General features: G+C 44.4%; 1 protein-coding gene and 1 pseudogene across 2 annotated transcripts; both read left to right on the top strand.

Moving 5' to 3' along the window:
* The first annotated feature begins 8,576 nt into the window (after positions 1–8,576).
* Positions 8,577–14,472, top strand: LOC133386556 (ammonium transporter Rh type A-like). Of its 2 annotated transcripts, XM_061630231.1 has the most exons (3): positions 8,577–8,819; positions 8,949–9,024; positions 12,093–14,472. In XM_061630231.1, the coding sequence occupies exon 3, from the start codon at positions 12,117–12,119 to the stop codon at positions 13,536–13,538; it is 1,422 nt and encodes a 473-aa protein (XP_061486215.1). In that variant the 5' UTR covers positions 8,577–8,819; positions 8,949–9,024; positions 12,093–12,116; the 3' UTR covers positions 13,539–14,472. The 2 variants fall into 2 exon arrangements, with proteins under 2 accessions (XP_061486215.1, XP_061486214.1); XM_061630230.1 differs by having other exon boundaries at positions 8,577–9,024.
* Positions 11,784–11,902, top strand: LOC133388096 (5S ribosomal RNA; annotated as a pseudogene).
* Positions 14,473–17,914: the final 3,442 nt, after the last annotated feature.

The following is a 17,914-nucleotide window of genomic DNA, read 5'->3' as shown; positions in this document are numbered from 1 at the left end:
AGGGTTGCCAGGTCGGAACCATCCAAAAACCGGAGAAAATGGGGGCAGGCCCTAGTGACATCATGGGGCGGGCCCTAGTGACATCATGGGGTGGGCCCTATTGATGTCACGGGGTGGGCCCTAGTATGTCACAGGGCGGGCCCTAGTGACATCACGGGGTGGGCCCTAATTATGTCATTAAACATGATTCATTAAGTATCAACCACAGTTGCTTGGAGCATACCATTCAAAAAAAAATTCTCTGATTGGAAATTAAAATAGAAATCTTACCTAAAATAGGGTGTTCCCAGGTCCATCTGAAGGGACAAGGTTATTCCTTCTCACAAGCTTAGGAAGCATGGATGCAAAATGGAAATGGACTGCCTTCAAGTTGATCCCGAATAGGGTCTTCATGGTAGGCGGTATTCAGAGGTGGTTTGCTATTGCCTGAGTCTGAGAGGCAGTGACTGGCCCAAGGTCACCCAGTGAGCTTCATGGCTGTGTGAGGATTCGAACCCTGGTCTGCCAGGTCACAGTTCAACGCCTTTAGGGAACATTTAATCTACCTTACTTGCTTTTGGCAAGAAGGGTTTAAGTGCCTTCAGGCCAGGCCAGTCACCAGAAGGCCACTGTAGGAAGAAAGGAACCTAGTGCTTTGGAGATGTTAGATGGGAGCATTCGGGAATAAAGATGGATGCCCTTGAAGGCTGCAATTCTAAACTCACGCGCTAAGGGACTAAGCCCCATACAACTCAACAGGACTTACTTCTGAGCAGTTTGGATTGTGCTGTTGGTTTGACTAGGGATCCTCTGCAAAGACATCCATATCCAAGCAGGGTTGGCAACCCCCTGCCTGGAATGCCCTGCCCTTATCTTTTAATGTGGCTGCTCCAAACTTCTTTACAGATTTGACCCTTCACTTCAGAAAGAGGTCTGAGAAATGAGTGAGAGTAAGAAGATTCTTACCTTTTTTGTCTACCCTGTGGGCTGCTATAAACTCACTTTGACAGCCAACCCAATTGCAGTGAGTAATAATTGACAGAGAGAAAACAGGCAGCAGGTTGGGAACAACAACTGCAGTCACACTTTCAAATATGTGAATTCTCTTTTACCACTATTGGGCAAGAAACAAACTGCCATGCAACCGACAAGGTGCATCATCAGTGGGTTTTAGGGGGTTGAGCTGAGCACATTCAACCACTGCTGTTGCTTTTATGGATGTAAGGGAGTGAGGTTAAAGGTAAATGAAATGCAAACAGAATATGAAAAACAAAAGACAGTGATGCTTTCCTAAATGCAATACCATACCAACCACAACAAGATTCCTATGAGTAAGGCAGACAACTTAGCATCCCACAACCAGTCGGGATTCATAACCGAAAACCAAAACTAAAAAAATCTTGGCGTGGCAGCCACTCAGTTAATGCAGAATGCTGGGGCATGATTGCTGACATGAGTGAGATCCTATCAGCACATAATACCACTGCTCTGAAATCTGCATTGGTTGCTGATTTGCTACCAGGCCAAGTTCAAGCTGTGCTTTCCATGTTATGGGTGCCACATAGTACTTGTTCTGCTCTTGTAAGAAATCAGTCCTGTAAAGTGGCAGCATTCTGGATACTCTGTTCATAGGGCTTTCATGGTAAGAGGTATTCAGACGTGGTTTACCATTGCCTTCCTCTGACTTAGGACACATATCATACTTTGGACACATAATGAGAAGACATGATTCACTAGAAAAGACAATACAGAAAAACAGAAGCGAGTAGAAAAAGAGGAAGACCAAACAAAGAGATGGATTGATTCCATAAAGGAAGCCGCAGACCTGAACTTACAAGATCTGAACAGGGTGGTTCATGACAGATGCTCTTGGAGGTCACTGATTCATAGGGTCGCCATAAGTCAAAATTGACTTGAAGGCACGTAACAACAACAACAAAGTGGCAACACCTACGCTTTGGAACTCCTTGCCTATTGACATTAGGCAAACGCTGCTTTTCAGCACCTGCTAAAATCATTTTTCTTTAGGCAAGCCTATCCACGCATGTAAAAGCTATTGTGTTTTTAAATCTGTTTTTAACTCATTGTTCGTTTGATTAATTTGAATGTTTTTCAATACATGTCTTTGTTTTTGCCAATAATTTTATTGTTTTAATTCTTTCTATAAACTGCTTTGAGATTTCTTACAATAAAGCAGTATATAACTGTTGTAAATAAAATACATAAATAATTTTTGGAGTCACAGCTTTTAAAAATGTTTTTAAATAAGTTTTGTTTTAATATATTTTAAAGTCTGTTTTTATGATTTTTAAAGTGTTTTAGTGTTTTGTTTGCCGCCCTGGCAAAATAAATAAATAAACTTCATTCACGCAACCCAAAATTCAGAATCATGCCACTTTAAGCTGTTTTGCAAATGTTTATACTTGTTTTATATTGGTTTTTAAAGGGATTTATTTCTTATTGTGAGCTGCCTTGGTTTCCAATCACCAACCCTACCTCACAGGATTGTTGGAAAGACTCCATACACACACACACTTGTAAAAATACACCCCATATAATAGTTTGTTGTCAAACCAGTTGGTCATTGCAGAACATTTTTTTAAAAGATCAGTATTAGTTTCCTACATAATAAAAAATGTGATACCTAGATAAACCCTGCCTAATTGCTTTAAAAATTGGATTGGAGAGAGAGGGAAAGATTAACAACACAAACACAATTCTTTGTTATGTTTACTCAGAAGTCCCATTAATTTACAGCACAATCCTAACCATGTCTACTCAAAAGTAAGTCCTAATGAATTCAATGGGGTTTACTCCAGGTAAATGGGATTAGCATTAAAAGCAAGTATTGGATTAAATACTTTCATATTGCCAAGGTTTTCAAAGCTCTGCCCTCTCCAACAGCCCAGGGTCAGCCTGGGGCACACAAGAGAAAAAAAACATTAAGCCATATTCTTACTTATTACTGAAACTGAAGATCTGAAAACCACAATTTTCTGACGTTGCAATGAAGCCCAAGCACTGCCTGGGTCAACAAATCACAACCCTGGCTTCCCTTATTGGCTACAATCCTGAAAGGGCGGGGTTAGAGCCCAAGCTTGGGAAATTTATTTTTTTGAACTACAACTCCCATCAGCCCAATCCAGTGGCCATGCTGGCTGGGGCTGATGGGAGCTGTAGTTTTAAAAAAGTAAATTTTCCAAGCTCTGCTAAGAGCTGCTATACAGATCCATTAATAAACAGATTAAACAGTCGCGGGGGGCGGCTGACGTTTTGGTGTATATCTCGGGAACCAGACCACCTAGAAACTTAATTTTTTTTTAATTGAAGCAGAGAGTCCAGAGATTAAGGTATGTTAGCCGGAGACCCATAGGGGACCCCCCCAAAACCAGAAACTCCTGCTGAAAATCGGACACCTGGTAATCCTACTCCATGTTGCACTCCCTTATTGCACCCCCTTATTGACTACACCCAGGGGGGCCGCCCCCCCACCCCCCCTTGGGACACCATTGGGTGGTGGTGCTGCTCCTTGGCATCGCCTGGGCAGGAGGGAGGGGAGGCAGGAAGCAGAAAGCAGAGGATGGCTGATTGGGAAAGGGTGGGTGGCCTGAGCCTTTGGCGTATGCGTGTGTGAATCATGCATGCGTGAATCACGCATGCGTGGCTGGGGGGGCTGCTGGAAAATCGGAGATCCACATGTTTAAGGAGAATATGGTTGGCGACCAGAGACGGCCCCCTTTTGCCGAAGACTCTGGCTGAAAACCGGAGATCTGGCAACCCTAATGCAGGCTGGGATAAGGACTCTACTTAAAAGGCTTGTTGAAAGAGGAAAGAGGAAATTAGGACCTCTACTAGACATAATTAGGACTGCAGGCTGAAGGTTCCCCACTGCTATTCTGAGATCTGTTGGAGAGGCCCTTCTGTGTGTCTTGTCCATCAATGAGGCCCAATTGGTTGGAACGAGAGAGAAAGAGAGAGAGAGCCTTCTCGGTGTCTGCACCCAGTTTGTGGGATGTTTCACCTGGTGAGATCTGTTTGAACCCCTCTCTTGCTCTCTTGCTCTTACCCCTTATATACCCAGTTGATCACTGCACTCTCGAGGTGAGGGCCTCCTGCATATATCTTCTTATCAGGAGGTCTGTTCCACACAACATAGGAAGCAGACTTTAAAGTATTGGCACCTACCTTTCAGAATTCCCTCCCCTTAAATATGAGACCAACACAATCTCTGTTATCTTTTCAATGCCTACAGATGACTTTCCTCTTGCAACAAGCCTTTTAAGTAGAGACCTTATCCCAGTCTGCGTCTGTGTTGGAATTGCTTTTTAAGATGTTTTTTAAAGAAGTTTTGTTTTAATATGTTTTGAAGTCTTTTATTCTGAAGATGCTTTAGAGTGCTTTTAGTGTTTTTGTTTGCCAACCTAGGCTCCTTCTGGGAGAATGAGTGGGATATAAATTTAATAAATTAATAAATAATAATACAATTTATTTATTTATTTATTTATTTATTATTTGATTTCTGTCCCACCCTTCCTCCCATTTATATAATGAATAAAAATGAATGAATATAAAATGAATGAATAAATATAAAATGAATAAATAAATGAAGCTACATCACAATTATTGCTGACTGGTTAAAACCTTCCTGTTCCAGAAATAGTTGTATTGCTGGGCAGATAATTATTTGTATATTTATTAATAAAAGTATTTATATACTGCCCTCCCAGAAAATATCAGGGTGGTATCCAACAACATAAAAACGTTTAAAAGCACTGCAAAACTACCATTAAAAGGACTGGCTAATCAAGAAATGCTTTAAACAACTGCATAGGCGTGTTGGCACAGAAAAATCTTCAACAGATACCTGAAAGTCAAAAGCAAGGATGCCTGCTGAAACTCTGCTGGAAGAGCGTTCCATAGCATGAACCTGGCAACACTAAATTCCCAACTTTTGGTTGACCATCTTCTGTTTTGACATTTTTGACATTTATTTTACAGGATTCTTTTGCTTTTATAAGCCATCCAAAGCAATTTCATATTGTTGTTGTTGATGATGATAACGATGATGATGATGATAATTTGATTTATTGCCTGCCTTTCACCCTAAGGTCCCAGGGCTGGTCACAACAATTTGAAATACAATATTTAAAACAGTTCAAAGCAAATTTCAATTATAAAAATAGGGTGAGTCCTAAAAATATACATATTATTCCTAATGCATTGGAAAAGCAGGGTATATGTTTTCTGCACAAAAAACAAAGCTGGGTTAAATGAGACTCCACATACCTGGTACATATGGTTTTCTTGCCCACATTGAAGTGTCACATTTAAATCAGGCCTGATGGCCAAACAACACATTTTCATTTGTCATTTAAATAAAAAAAGCCTCCTATCCAGATGACAGTTCCCCACCATCATCACCTATGTGGTCTCAATAAAAACACACTCCTTCCACAAGCTGCCATTTGCCCCGAGAGGGAAGTTGATATGGAGGCAAATTGCAGCTCCTTTTTCTGCAGCAAATTCTGGCTTTGGGGGCAGTTTTTATTAGGAAAATTGTTACAAGGAGAACAGTTAAACCTCTTCCACCCCTGCCACAGCCCTGACCCAGACTGGAGAGGAAGACAGTTACTATTTAAAAAAAAAAAAAGTCAGAGGTACAGGGCTGTGTTCAGTGTTGCACTAAGCAAATATTTCCATCAGCTCAAGGATTTCCACTTGGTGCAACAGGACTTTTCCCCCTCTGTTCCTCCTGTGTGCCCTCTAAATCTGTTCTAGGCTTCCCCCAACCCTCTGGAGCAGATTTGGAGAGAACATGGGGTGTGCACAGGGGGATGAGGAGGGGAAGGAAGTCCTGTTGTGCAAGCAGTTTCAGGAAGGGGCCTTTTCTAGCCCTACAATCAGAGGTCCTCTTTTTTAAAACAAGCTGGAGGTGCAGTGAATTCAACCTAGCCCCTTCAGCATGCAGAGCGCAAGTTCAGCCAAGTAAAGAGCCTCTTCATTTTAGAAGTGCAAGGCTGCTAGGTTTAGAAGAAAAGAGCTGTCTATGCTACAGAACATTCCATCTCAATTATGATCTGCTCTGCTAATATAAGCGAGTTACTGACAATAGCATTCATATTTTAATTGCAGTTGGGGTGTGGGAGATTATTTCTGCCAACTTTTAAGTGGGTCTAACATCCTTAAGCACATTCCAGAGACAAACCGGCTCTGGAGCGCTCACTAATGATTGGCAATGGTCAGCAAAAACCTGTTTAACCTGATGGGGCATTTATAAAAGGCCCCAACAGAGCAGAAAACATTCAAAGCAAGACTGGCTCTATTGCAGTTTTGAGTCCAATATTTATTTCCCCATATTTGGTCCTGCTGGGAGAAGGCAAGAAGTTAATGAGAAGAGTGGTTGGTACGTATCTCTGGAGGGTTGAATGATCTGCCTTGTTGATAGACACCAGTACTGAGTGTGATTCAGTAAGAGGAACTTCCATAATAAGTTTTGCCCATAACAGATTAGATTGTTCTGCAGTGTGTTTTAAGAAATGGATGAAAACTTTGTGTCTTATAAACAGCATGGCAAGCAGCAATATAACAGATGAAAAATAGTCCAGGATTAAATATGATGAGGGGAAAAGGTGCACCTTGTTTAAACTTTGTTATGCAGTTAGTGGTGCCATCAAAAGGCAGAATGAGAAGAGAAAACTCTGCAGGGCTGGCTTACCACATTTTGACATGAGCAATATCTATTACCACCTAAAGATGAGGTCTCCATCTCATCTAGACTCCAAAGTGTAGACTCCAGAGTCTTATTTGTTTCTTGAAAGCTGATCAAAGTTATCTGCCCATCTTTCTTAGAGCAGTTTTGTACAGATTATTTCTTTACTGCTTTATCAGAATTATAACCATGGATTTCTAGAAAAAAACACCCTCTTTCCATGTCCTAAGCTTTACTTTTGCTTTCAAGGACTTGGGGTTAAATTTTCAGAAGTATCTCAGCATGTTTGAGGTCCAGAATGTGTAGCACTCCATACTCAGTCCATTTATTGCAACAGAGGAACTCAACAGACTTTTTATAAGGTAAGATGTGAGAATCACAACCTTAAGCAATGAGCAGAAGGGTTACTTCATCTTTGTTTGGGCTTCCACCTAAACCTCTGTTTGTGAGTATAATTTTGTATACATTATATCATCTCAGCTAAATATTTTTGATCTTGTGATGAATGTGTTCTCTGGGAAGGGGGGCTGACTGTTAAACCACTCAGGGAATTACAGCTCTGTGAGGGGAATAGGGGGTCTCCTAACAGCTCTGAGCACCTTTCACAAACTACACTTTGGAGGAAGCCATGTCTGTTTAAAGTGGAATAGTGTGTGTTATGTGCCTTCAAGTCGATTACGACTTATGGCGACCCTATGAAGCAGTGACCTCCAAGAGCATCTGCCGTGAACCTCCCTGTTCAGATCTTGTACGTTCAGGTCTGTGGCTTCCTTTATGGAATCAATCCATCTCTCGTTGGGCCTTCCTCTTTTTCTACTCCCTTCTGTTTTCCCCAGCATCATTGTCTTTTCTAGTGAATCCTGTCTTCTCATGATGTGTCCAAAGTATGATAACCTCAGTTTCATCATTTCAGTTTCTAGTGATAGTTCTGGTTTAATTTGTTCTGACACCCAATTATTTGCCTTTTTTGTGGTCCATGGTATATACACAAAGCTCTCCTCCAACACCACATTTCAAATGAGTTTGTTTGTTTGTTTGTTTGTTTGTTTATTGCATTTGTATACCGCCCCATAGCCGAAGCTCTCTGGGTGGTTTACAACAATTAAAAACATTAAAAACAAATATACACATTTAAAAACACATTTTTAAAAAGCAATTTAAAAACACATGCTGAAATGCCTGGGAGAAAAGGAAAGTCTTGACCTAGCACCGATAACAGTATTGGTGACAGGCGCACCTCATCAGAGAGATCTTTCCATAATTTGGGGGCCACCACTGAGAGACCCTCTCCCTTGTTGCCAGACTCCCCGCTTCCCTTGGAGTAGGCACCCCGAGGAGGGCCTTAGATGTTGAGCATAGTGTATGGGTGGGTTCGTGTCGGGAGAGGTGTTCCAACAGGTATTGTGGTCCCAAGCCGTGTAAGGCTTTATAGGTTAAAACCAGCACCTTGAATCGAGCTCAGAAACTTACAGGCAGCCAATGCAAGTGGGCCAGAATTGGTTTTATGTGTTTGAACTGTCTGGTCTATGTTACCAATCTGGCCGCTGCATTTTGCACAAGCTGCAGTTTCTGAACCATCTTCAAAGGCAGCCCCACATAGAGCGCATTGCAATAATCTAACTTGGAGGTTACCAGAGCATGGACAACTGAAGCCAGGTTGAAGCATGCAAGGCAAATGCTCTACTACTGAGCCACAGCTGTTCCCATTTCAGTGAGCGATAAATAAAACAGCCCAAAGACCGGCTGGAGACGAAAGGGTTATGCTCACTCTCTGACAGTGGGGCTGTATTCTTTTGTTGTTGATCGTATCGCTGGTAATAGACACAAGGAGAGACTTTGCCCTCTTGGGTTTGCTAGGCAGAGAACAGGTAAAGACAGTCTTTTGATGTTTTTAGTTGTAACTGTCCAGCTGGCACTCAGTGCCGTTGGCCAAACTGAAGCGTGGGATGTTGCCTGCTACCTCCTTGCTCAGACTCCAAATGCTGATGGGGTCTCCCGTAGGCTTTATGCAGAAGGCCCAATCAATGAATGGAGATTGGGAGCGGGGCCAGCAGGCGCAATCCCTCTCCCTTGTCACCCACTGGCTGACCCCAGAGAACCTGGGTCATGTGCAGAGAGCTAATATCAGCCTGTAAGCGGACTGCCAGGCACTCAACTTTTCTCATGCATCTGTGACAAATCCTTTCATGGCCATTTCAAAAATCCTTGTCAAAACGCTGTTCCTCCTGGGGAAGTAACATCTCCCCTCCTCCTTTAACAGGTAACAACACAACACAAGACATCTCAGAAGAGAGCACCGCTGGAAGGCTTCTGCATTCGCAAATTCCTGCTACCAGGCAAGTAGAAATCACGGAAGGATCAACAGATGGGAGGAGGCTGCCGGGCCAGGAATGAGGAGGGTACTTTTTGGGCAGAGAACACATTAGGTACAGCAGCACCCTTCCCCAACCTGGCGTTCTCCAGATGTTGCTGGACTATGAGTCCCATCATCCCTGGCCTTTAGCTGGCTGGGGGTGATGGGAGTTGTAGTCCAGGAACATCTAAAGAGCACCAGGTTAGGGCAGGTTGATACACAGAGCTGTGTTGTGCATGCTGTGACTGAAATTCTGTGCCAACAAAAGCTGGACTTTGCAAGCTGCATATATTGTTCGTTTGTTTTCTTGTATTTACATCCTGCTGGACACTAGTTTGAGAAACAGAGAGAATTGTGCTTCTGTAGGTGGTATGCTTTCCCAAGAACTACAAGTCCTAGAGTTCCTTAGCTACTGGGGTCATTCCCTATGCACAGGCAAGAGGATCCAAGAGGGTGCGGTATCCGATTGGCATCAGGAGGGAGGGATGAGCACCATAATAAATGGGGACTTTGCAATCCCAGAGACAGCAAGAGTCAGTGCTATGGATAGCATTTGTGGACTCCAGGACACGTAGCAAGTGAAGGAATTAGCAGTGGTGCAGTGAATCCACTCCGGGTTTTAGTCTGAACTTTCAAGGAGGTACTGAAGCACCTTGGACAGCTCCTTGAAAGTTCAGATTAAAACCTGGAGCGGATTCACTGCCCCACTGACAGCAGAGCCACCAGCCTCCACTGGGAATAAGGCTTCTGGTTTCCAGAATAGGGATGGAGCATTCTGTCTATTTCAGTTCATCTCTATGTTTCTAATTTTTTCTACTCTTGTCAGTTCTCTACATTTTTGCATCAGTTTTTTTTAAAGAAGAGTTCTCACGAAAATCAGTCAACATTTTACTGCACACTTCTCCTCATATACCCAATTTTGTATGCACTTTTGTGTAACGTATGCAATTTTGCATGCAATTCTTCCTAATATAATGCATTTGCTCTATGTTCTTTTCACTAGCATTCATTTTTATGCACACATCGACCTAATATTCCCATTAATGTGCACATTATTTAGTTGGAGAATTGGCTTGCAAAATTCAAAGAAGTGCAGATTTCAAAGGATAGCTGTATTTCAGTTTGCGGAGTGCTTTGAGAAGGGCAGATTTGGTAGGTCACATTAAAATACAAGCTGAACCAAATTTCTTCCCCAGCCCTCCTCCAGAATGCATTGGAGAAGTCACACGAGATCCCCAGAGGTAGGGAACAGCAGCCCCTTTTACACGTCTGACATGGCTACGGAGGCATGAAGAGGCTGTGCCTCTTTCCCTGTTCACAGCAGTATTGGCTTCCCTGCTGGATCTGTAGACTTCCCTGGGACTTGGAGCCTTGTGTGATCAGGGTCCTAGGATCTGGGGAAGCATATGCACATAGAGGTCTATGCATGTAGACTTGCCTGCCTCAGACATTTGTGCTAACTTTTCAAAGGCAATGGGGCTGCAGCGACCCACATTTGCTCTTTCACTACGGCCGGCCCTATCATTAGGCAGAGTAAGGCAGCAGCACCAGATGGCAGACTCTGGGGGGGAGGGAAGAAGCAATGGCAAGGTGTTGGAGAACAGAGCTGTGTATGCTACAGAGCTTACACAGTAGCCCCGAACTAAGCCTGCTGCTGTCAGATTTAGCTACTGCTTCAGTAGGTTTCAGTATACAGAAAGGGTGCGCAGGGGAGCTCTCTTGTCCTTTGCCTCAAACAGCAAAAATGCAGGGGCTGGTCCCACATTTACACGAAGGGGGCCTAGTGCAGAGCTTGGAAAAGTTACTTTTTTGAACTACAACTCCCATCAGCCCCAGCCAGCATGGCCACTGGATTGGGCTGATGGGAGTTGTAGTTCAAAAAAGTAACTTTTCCAAGCTCTGGCTAGTGTCGTTTGCCGTCCATCACTAATGCCAGAAGTATCTTCAATAGTGCAAGCGCATGCATCCTGCTGGTGGCCCAGGCATTTGAGGGGACAGGCAGGCCATCTTTGCATATGCACACATTTTAATGGTCTTTTAATGGTTAAAAATTGAAACTGACATGCCAGCTAGGAGTACCGCAAAAAAGGAAGTCCAGTTTCTCAACAGTTTCGACTCTAGTGCTGGTTAATGTTTAATTCCAGCAATGAAAGGTAAACAGTGGCAGTACCTTAAGCACGGAGTTTAGACCAGGGCACCAGATGTGGAGTTACCACTCTAAGTTCTTTCTAAAAGCCTTGCCATGGTTTTTTTTTTAAAAAAGGGTTTTTTTCTTATCGCATTATGTAGTGATGTCCCCAGTCCAGCACTGGGCTGGAGATGCAGAGTGCAGATGGGGGTTGCCATTCGTCTCTTTACTACATTTGGAGGGTGGGATAAATGGGTTTTGCCTCCTGAAGCTGGAGGGCTGTCCCATCGGCATGCACGGGAGCCAGTGTGGTGTAGTGGTTAGAGTACTGCAGAAAGGACCTGGGAGACCAGAGTTCAAATCCCCACTCAGCCAAGAAGCTCGCAGGGTGACCTTGGGCCAGTCACTATCTCTCAGCCTAACCTACCTCACAGGAAAATCTGCTGGGCAAGGAAGGAGGGAGAAAAAGGGGTGGTACAGAAGAGAGGAAGGGGGGGGAGTTCCAGAAATAGAGAAAGATGTAGAAAAGAGAGGGGGGTTGGCAGAAAGAGAGAGCCTTATCCAACAAGAAGGTGGAAGGCATTTCTTAATTTCCTGCGAGTACAGAGCTTGCCATCTACGGCCATACTACCCTGAACATGCCCAATCTCGTCTGATCTTGGAAGCTAAGCAGGGTCAGGCTTGGTTAGTATTTGGACAGGAGACCACCTGGGAATACCGGGTGCCGTAAGCTTAGAGGAAGGCAATGGTAAGCCACCTCTGAATGCCTCTTACCATGAAAACCCTATGAATATATCTAAAAAGATTCATAGGGTCACCATCAGTCGTAATCGACTTGAAGGCATGTAACAGCAACAAACAGAGCTTGCCAATGCACTGACTTTGTCGCTGTCTTCTCATTGGCTGGATTCCTCTTTCTGCAGGATCTTTGCGTATCCTGTTCGGAAATGTCCAAGGTCTTCTCCACTAGCCTCCGCTGCCGGCTGCCCGTCTTGCTGTTCCTCTTCCAGGGAGCTCTGCTGATGATCTTTGCCCTCTTCGTGACATACGATGAGCACACAGACGCCACCAACCAGCTTGCCCGCACTGACCTGGCTGCCAACCAGCTCTACGCCATCTTCTCTTTCTTCCAGGACGTACAGTTGATGCTGCTGGTGGGGCTGGGCTTGCTGCTGGCTTTCATGAAAGGCTACGGAGTCAGTGCGGTCGCCTACAACTTTCTGCTGGCCAACTTCTCCACCCAGTGGGCCCTGGTCATTCAAGGATTTGTGCACCACTGCCACCATGGGAAGGTCCACCTTGGCCTTTACAACATCCTCACTGCCGAATTCGCAGCCGTGACGGTCCTCATCTCAGCCGGGGCCATCCTGGGCCGAACGAGTTCCATCCAGCTTCTCCTCATGAGCCTTTGCGAAATCCCCCTCTACGTGGCCTGCGAGTGGCTCGTTGTGAGCTACTTCCAGGCTGTGGATGTGGGAGGAACCATCACTCTCCACGTCTTTGCTTGCTATTTTGGGCTAGGCACCTCCATCGCTCTGTACCGGCCAGGATTGCAACTGGGACACCCAAAGGAGACTCCTTCTTATATCTCTGACCTTCTCTCCTTGGTGGGAACCATGTTCCTTTGGGTGTTCTGGCCCAGCTTCGTGGCTGTCCTGGCCCAGCCAGGGGATGCCCAACACAGGGCCGTGCTACACACATGGATTACTCTCAGCGCCAGTGCCTTGACCTCATTTGCTACCTCCAGCCTCCTGGAGAAGAGCGGCAAGCTGAACATGTGCCACTTGCAGAATGCCACGTTGGCTGGTGGCGTGGCCATTGGTGCAGTGGCAGACATGGTCATTTCGCCATCTGGAGCATTAGCCCTGGGTATCATTTCCTCTCTAGCCTGTATCCTTGGCTTCAAATACATGACTCCATTCTTGGCCACCCACGTCCGCCTACAGGACCAATGTGGCATCCACAACCTTCATGGCCTACCAGGCATCATCGGAGCTGTGGGTGGAATTGTGGCCATTTTGTTAGTGCCCGATGAGGCCTATGGACTCAACCTATTCCAGGTCTTCCCTCCACGTGGTCTGCCCCCAGGAAATGCTACCATGGAGGCAACCTCAGCGGGAGAAAACCTGGGGAGGAGTGCCACCCAGCAGGCTCTCTACCAGGCTGCAGGCCTTGGGGTCTCAATCCTCGTGTCTCTTGTGGGTGGTTACTTCACTGGGTGGGTCCTGAAACTGCCTTTTTTAGCCCAGCCGCCCGACAGACTGTGCTTCAGTGACGCTCTTTACTTTAAGGTCCAGGAGCCAACGGCGACCTTGAGTGTTGACCAGGCTAGTGGAGACCTCCAGCTGCCCCTGAAGGACAACGCTTGATGGTTTATCTGCTTGTGCCTGCAAAGAAAATAAAACAGCAGCACTTCGACAAAGCAGCATTGATCAAGTTTCCCTGACGTGACGCGCTGCCGGGGCTGCCAGGTTTCAAACAAGAGCGGGCAGATGGGACAATTGACCCAAGCACCATCCCTCTGGGTGGCACAGAGTCTTCAGCTGCTGGAGCATCCATGCTGCCTTTCCCCAACTATTTAGCAGTTCAAAGAGGAGGGAGTCTCTCTCTCTCTCTCTCTCTCACACACACACACACACCTTCTCTTGGACCAGACAAAATGGCTAGGCCAGGGCTGTGGTAGCAGATATACTACTGCAAATTATCAATATACAGGTGAAACAGAGGTAGAGAAGTAAGCAGCCAACTTCGGTCCCAAATCAGCACCACATTCCTCAAGTCCTTATAGGGAAGGGGCGTAGCTCAGTGGGTGAGCATCTGCTTTGCATGCAGAAGGTCCCAGGTTCAATCCCCAGCATCTCCAGGTAGGGCTGGGAGTACGTCCCCTGCCTGTAACTCTGGAGAGCAGCTGCCAGTCAGTGTAGACAATACTGAGCTGGATGAGCCAGTGGTTCAACTTGGTATAAGGCAGCTTTCAATGTTCCAAACTAAAATATTTGTTGTAAAACAAAATAGAGAAAAGTCTAGTTCATACTGAGGCCATTCAACTGAGTGTGGATTGTACCATTTCAATCTGCAGGACAATGCTCAGATAAACAGACTGATTCCTTGTTGCAAGGGGCGGGGGCTGGGGTGGGGAAGAGGGTTGGGAGCAATGTGTTGCAGGCAGGGAAGGGAGAGAAATTTGATTCAGTTCACATTTAAAGCCGAATCTGTCCTATTTGCACTTTTTTAAAATGATATGAGGACCACCATAAGACCCATGTTGAGCCTGGTGAGTAGAAATAAAACATTTTAAAATTTCAGGGTTTCTGATTTTGAATATAAAACGCGCGTAACTTTTTAGCTGCCAAGGCAAAGTTGGCTACAACAATAGTCACGTGTTTGAAGTTATCATTTAGGAGCTCTACTACTAGCTCCTTAGGGCATTTAACCAAAGGAGAATGGATGAACTGGGCCAAAAATTTCTGTCTGGGGTCGGCGTTCAGTGGGCAATATAACAGGTAATGGATAATGTCCTCCACAATATTACACCCAAAAATACATTTCCGTTCCTCGACAGGGATTCCCTTATACCTCCCTTCCAAAACACAGCCATCCTTTGAAATTCCCATGCATCAGAATTTTGCGATTGAACAATGTTTATAAAAAATGCATCTAGTAGGGGAAAGTGTGCATAAAGATATATTAGAGAAACCAACATACAAAAATGCATTATATTGGGAGAAACTGCTTGAAAAAATGGGTACATTAGCCAAAACTGCATACATATGTGTGTTTGCTAAGAGAAATTCAAACTAAAATGTTGAAGGATTTTCAGGAGGAGTTTTTTAATATAAAAAATGTAAATCACTGCAGAAATGTGGAGAACCAAATTTAAGGCTGGAAAAATGAGGAATTGAGAGAACTAAAATCGACTGATCTTTCCATCCCTAGTTGTGGCTATTGAACATTTGGTGTATGGCATTGAGACTTAACAGCTTTGGTCCACTCTGTTTCAGCTCCTCCCTCTTCCGTTGCCACAGAGATGAGTCCATCGGGTGAGGGCGGGTAGGGAAGCTTCCCATACTTGTGAGGCACCCCAGGGACTGGTCCAACGACACTTTGGTGCCCTCTTGGCACTGCAGGAGATCTGGAACGTTCTGCCTCCAGGCTCTCCACATGGAGCCAGAAGCCAACACTGAAAGCAGAGCTTCTGGAAGACATACTCAACAGCTGTCCCCCACCCTCTGCTTGGCACAATGCCATGTGCGAGAGAACGCCCGACAGTGAGGCCGGGGAATCATTAAGGCAAATAATTACAAACAGACCTGAGTGGCCTGTGTTTGTTTTGTTAATTGCCAGCATAAAATATCATTTGGAGCCTGACAAAGGAACACCAGCACTGACTCCTCTGCTTGAAAAAACATCCTTCGCTTGAAAAACAATCCATCTTCTTTCGAGGCAGGAGGCAACGTGGGGTGGGGAGTGGAAGAAGCAATGCCTTAGCTGGGCCAAGAGAGGGTTGTTTAAAACCACAGAGTACTGGAGACCATGTGGTATAGAGAGAGTACCACAGCGCGTGGAGGTGGTGTTTTATAGGTGCGCCAGCTGTAGTGGAACTGGGCTGTAGGGATAGGGAAGAAATTCAGTTCAGTTCACATTTAAAGTAGAAACTATCAAATCCACACTTTCCGAAACAATATGAGAACTGAAACACAGTTATCCTTCAAAATTCGCACTTACCTGAATTTTGCGGTGGGGTGTTCTCCAACCAAACAGTGTGTACAAAAATGCAAGTATTGGGGAAAATGTGCATAAAAGGGAATATATTAGTGAAAAATACATATAAAAATGCTTTATTTTAGGAGAAATTGCTTAGGAAATGTATACATTAGTCAAAACTGCATACAAAAATGTGTTTATTTAGGAGAAATTCCCACTAAAACGCTCAAGAATTTTCATGAGGATTTTTTTAAAAAAAAGGAATCACAAATTCCTGCAGAAATATGGAGAACTGAATTTTGGATTGGAAAAATGAGGAACCGAGACACCTGAAACTGACCGATCCTTCCAAGGTCATTGCTTTGCATGCAAAAGGTCCCCAGTGCACTCCTCTGGCTCTTCAATAGATATCAGAAAGACTCCTGTCTCAAAGCCTGGAGAGACGCCGCTGGTCAGCGTAGTCCAGGGAGGAGGAATGTGTGGCTCTCTGGATGTTGATGGTCTCCAAGTCTCAGCAGCCCCATCCAACATGGGCAGTACTGAGTTAAAGGGACCAACGGCCTGAGTCAGTAAAAGACAGATTCTTAGGTTCCTATGTGCATATTGCACTTCGAAAAAAAGAAAATGGAAAGGCAGACAGTCAACCTGAATCATATGAGAAGACCATATATGGACGTAAGACACTGCCATCCATTGAGTCACATCATTGGCCCTTCTTTCCCAATACTGAGCACTCTGGCAGGCGGCAGGCATTTCTAACAGCACCAGCAGTTGAACTTCAGATCTTCCGCATGCAGAGCTTGCACCATACCACTGGGCTGTGGTCATTCCTCTTTGATTTACCCAACTGTATGTTTGCTGTTGCAAAAACTGTGAAACCAGGAAGAAGCTGAGTTCACACTACAGGTCAAGCTCCGGCTGCAACATCCCTTATACTACTATGTTACATCTTTTCACATGTAGTTTTTTCACCATGTCTAGGGATGGGGGGGAGCTCACACTTTCCAAAGCAATATGCAAACCGAAACTCAGCCATCCTTTGAAATCCACGTCTCCTAAGTTTGGAATGCAGTTATCCAGCCAAGTAATGTGTACAAAAATGCATATACTAAGGTAAAGCGTCCATAAAAATGCATAGGCCTGTGGAATAACATACAACAATATATTATATTAAGGAATGTTGCTGTGCCAAAATGTGTATATTAGGCAAAATTGCATAGAAGCATGTATATATTAGGAGAAATTCATACTAAAATGCTGATACGTTTTCAGGACTGCCTTTTAAAAAACAGTTTGCAAACATGCAGAAATGTGGAGAACTGAAGGGTGGAAAATTAGAAACTGAGAGAAATCAAAACTGACAGATGCACTCATCTCTAACTGTGGCGCATAGCAGGATCTCCGTTTCACCAGTTGAGAGCATAAGCTTCTTTGATTAGATGTTTAGATTTCTATGCATGTGCTACTTTTTCCATGCACACACAAAGTATTGGGCTGCAAGTGACTCGTAAAAGAAAACACCAGCAAAATAAAAACAATTCACTGACACAGAACACAGCCAGGGCCGACTTATCCATTAGGCACAGTAGGCACAGTGCCTAGGGCCCAGGATACTTTTAGGGGCCCATGAAAATGTTTTATTTTAAAATCAGAAGGAAAAAAATGAACTTTTAGGGTCGAAGAAAATCTTTTAATTTTTTTCTCACATCAGAAAAAAAACAAAAATTTTTAGGGCCCACGAAAATCTATTAAATTTTACCTAAAACAGAAATAAAAATGTTGAAGTATTTAAAGTTACATCAAAAATAATTTTTAATATTGATATTATTATGGAGGAAGGGGCCCACGAATGCAAAAGTGCCTAGGGCCCACAAAAGTCATAATGCAGCCCTGAACACAGCCCAGGTGAATTGACAACTATTGTCAAATAGCTGCCTGGGCTGTCATGGTTGGAGAACTGTAGGACAGAGTATAACTAGGGCTGTTGTCTGTCTTTGACTGAGCCCTGAGCCAAATTGAGCCTATTCAGAGGTATTTGGGA

This window comes from Rhineura floridana, chromosome 6 (genome assembly GCF_030035675.1).
Source record: "Rhineura floridana isolate rRhiFlo1 chromosome 6, rRhiFlo1.hap2, whole genome shotgun sequence".
Lineage (NCBI taxonomy): Eukaryota > Metazoa > Chordata > Lepidosauria > Squamata > Rhineuridae > Rhineura > Rhineura floridana.
This window is presented reverse-complemented; position numbering and strand designations above follow the sequence as displayed.

What these genes read in the sequence shown, in the direction of transcription:
- LOC133386556 (XM_061630231.1), top strand. Translation starts at nt 12,117, where the DNA reads ATGTCCAAGGTCTTCTCCACTAGCCTCCGCTGCCGGCTGCCCGTCTTG.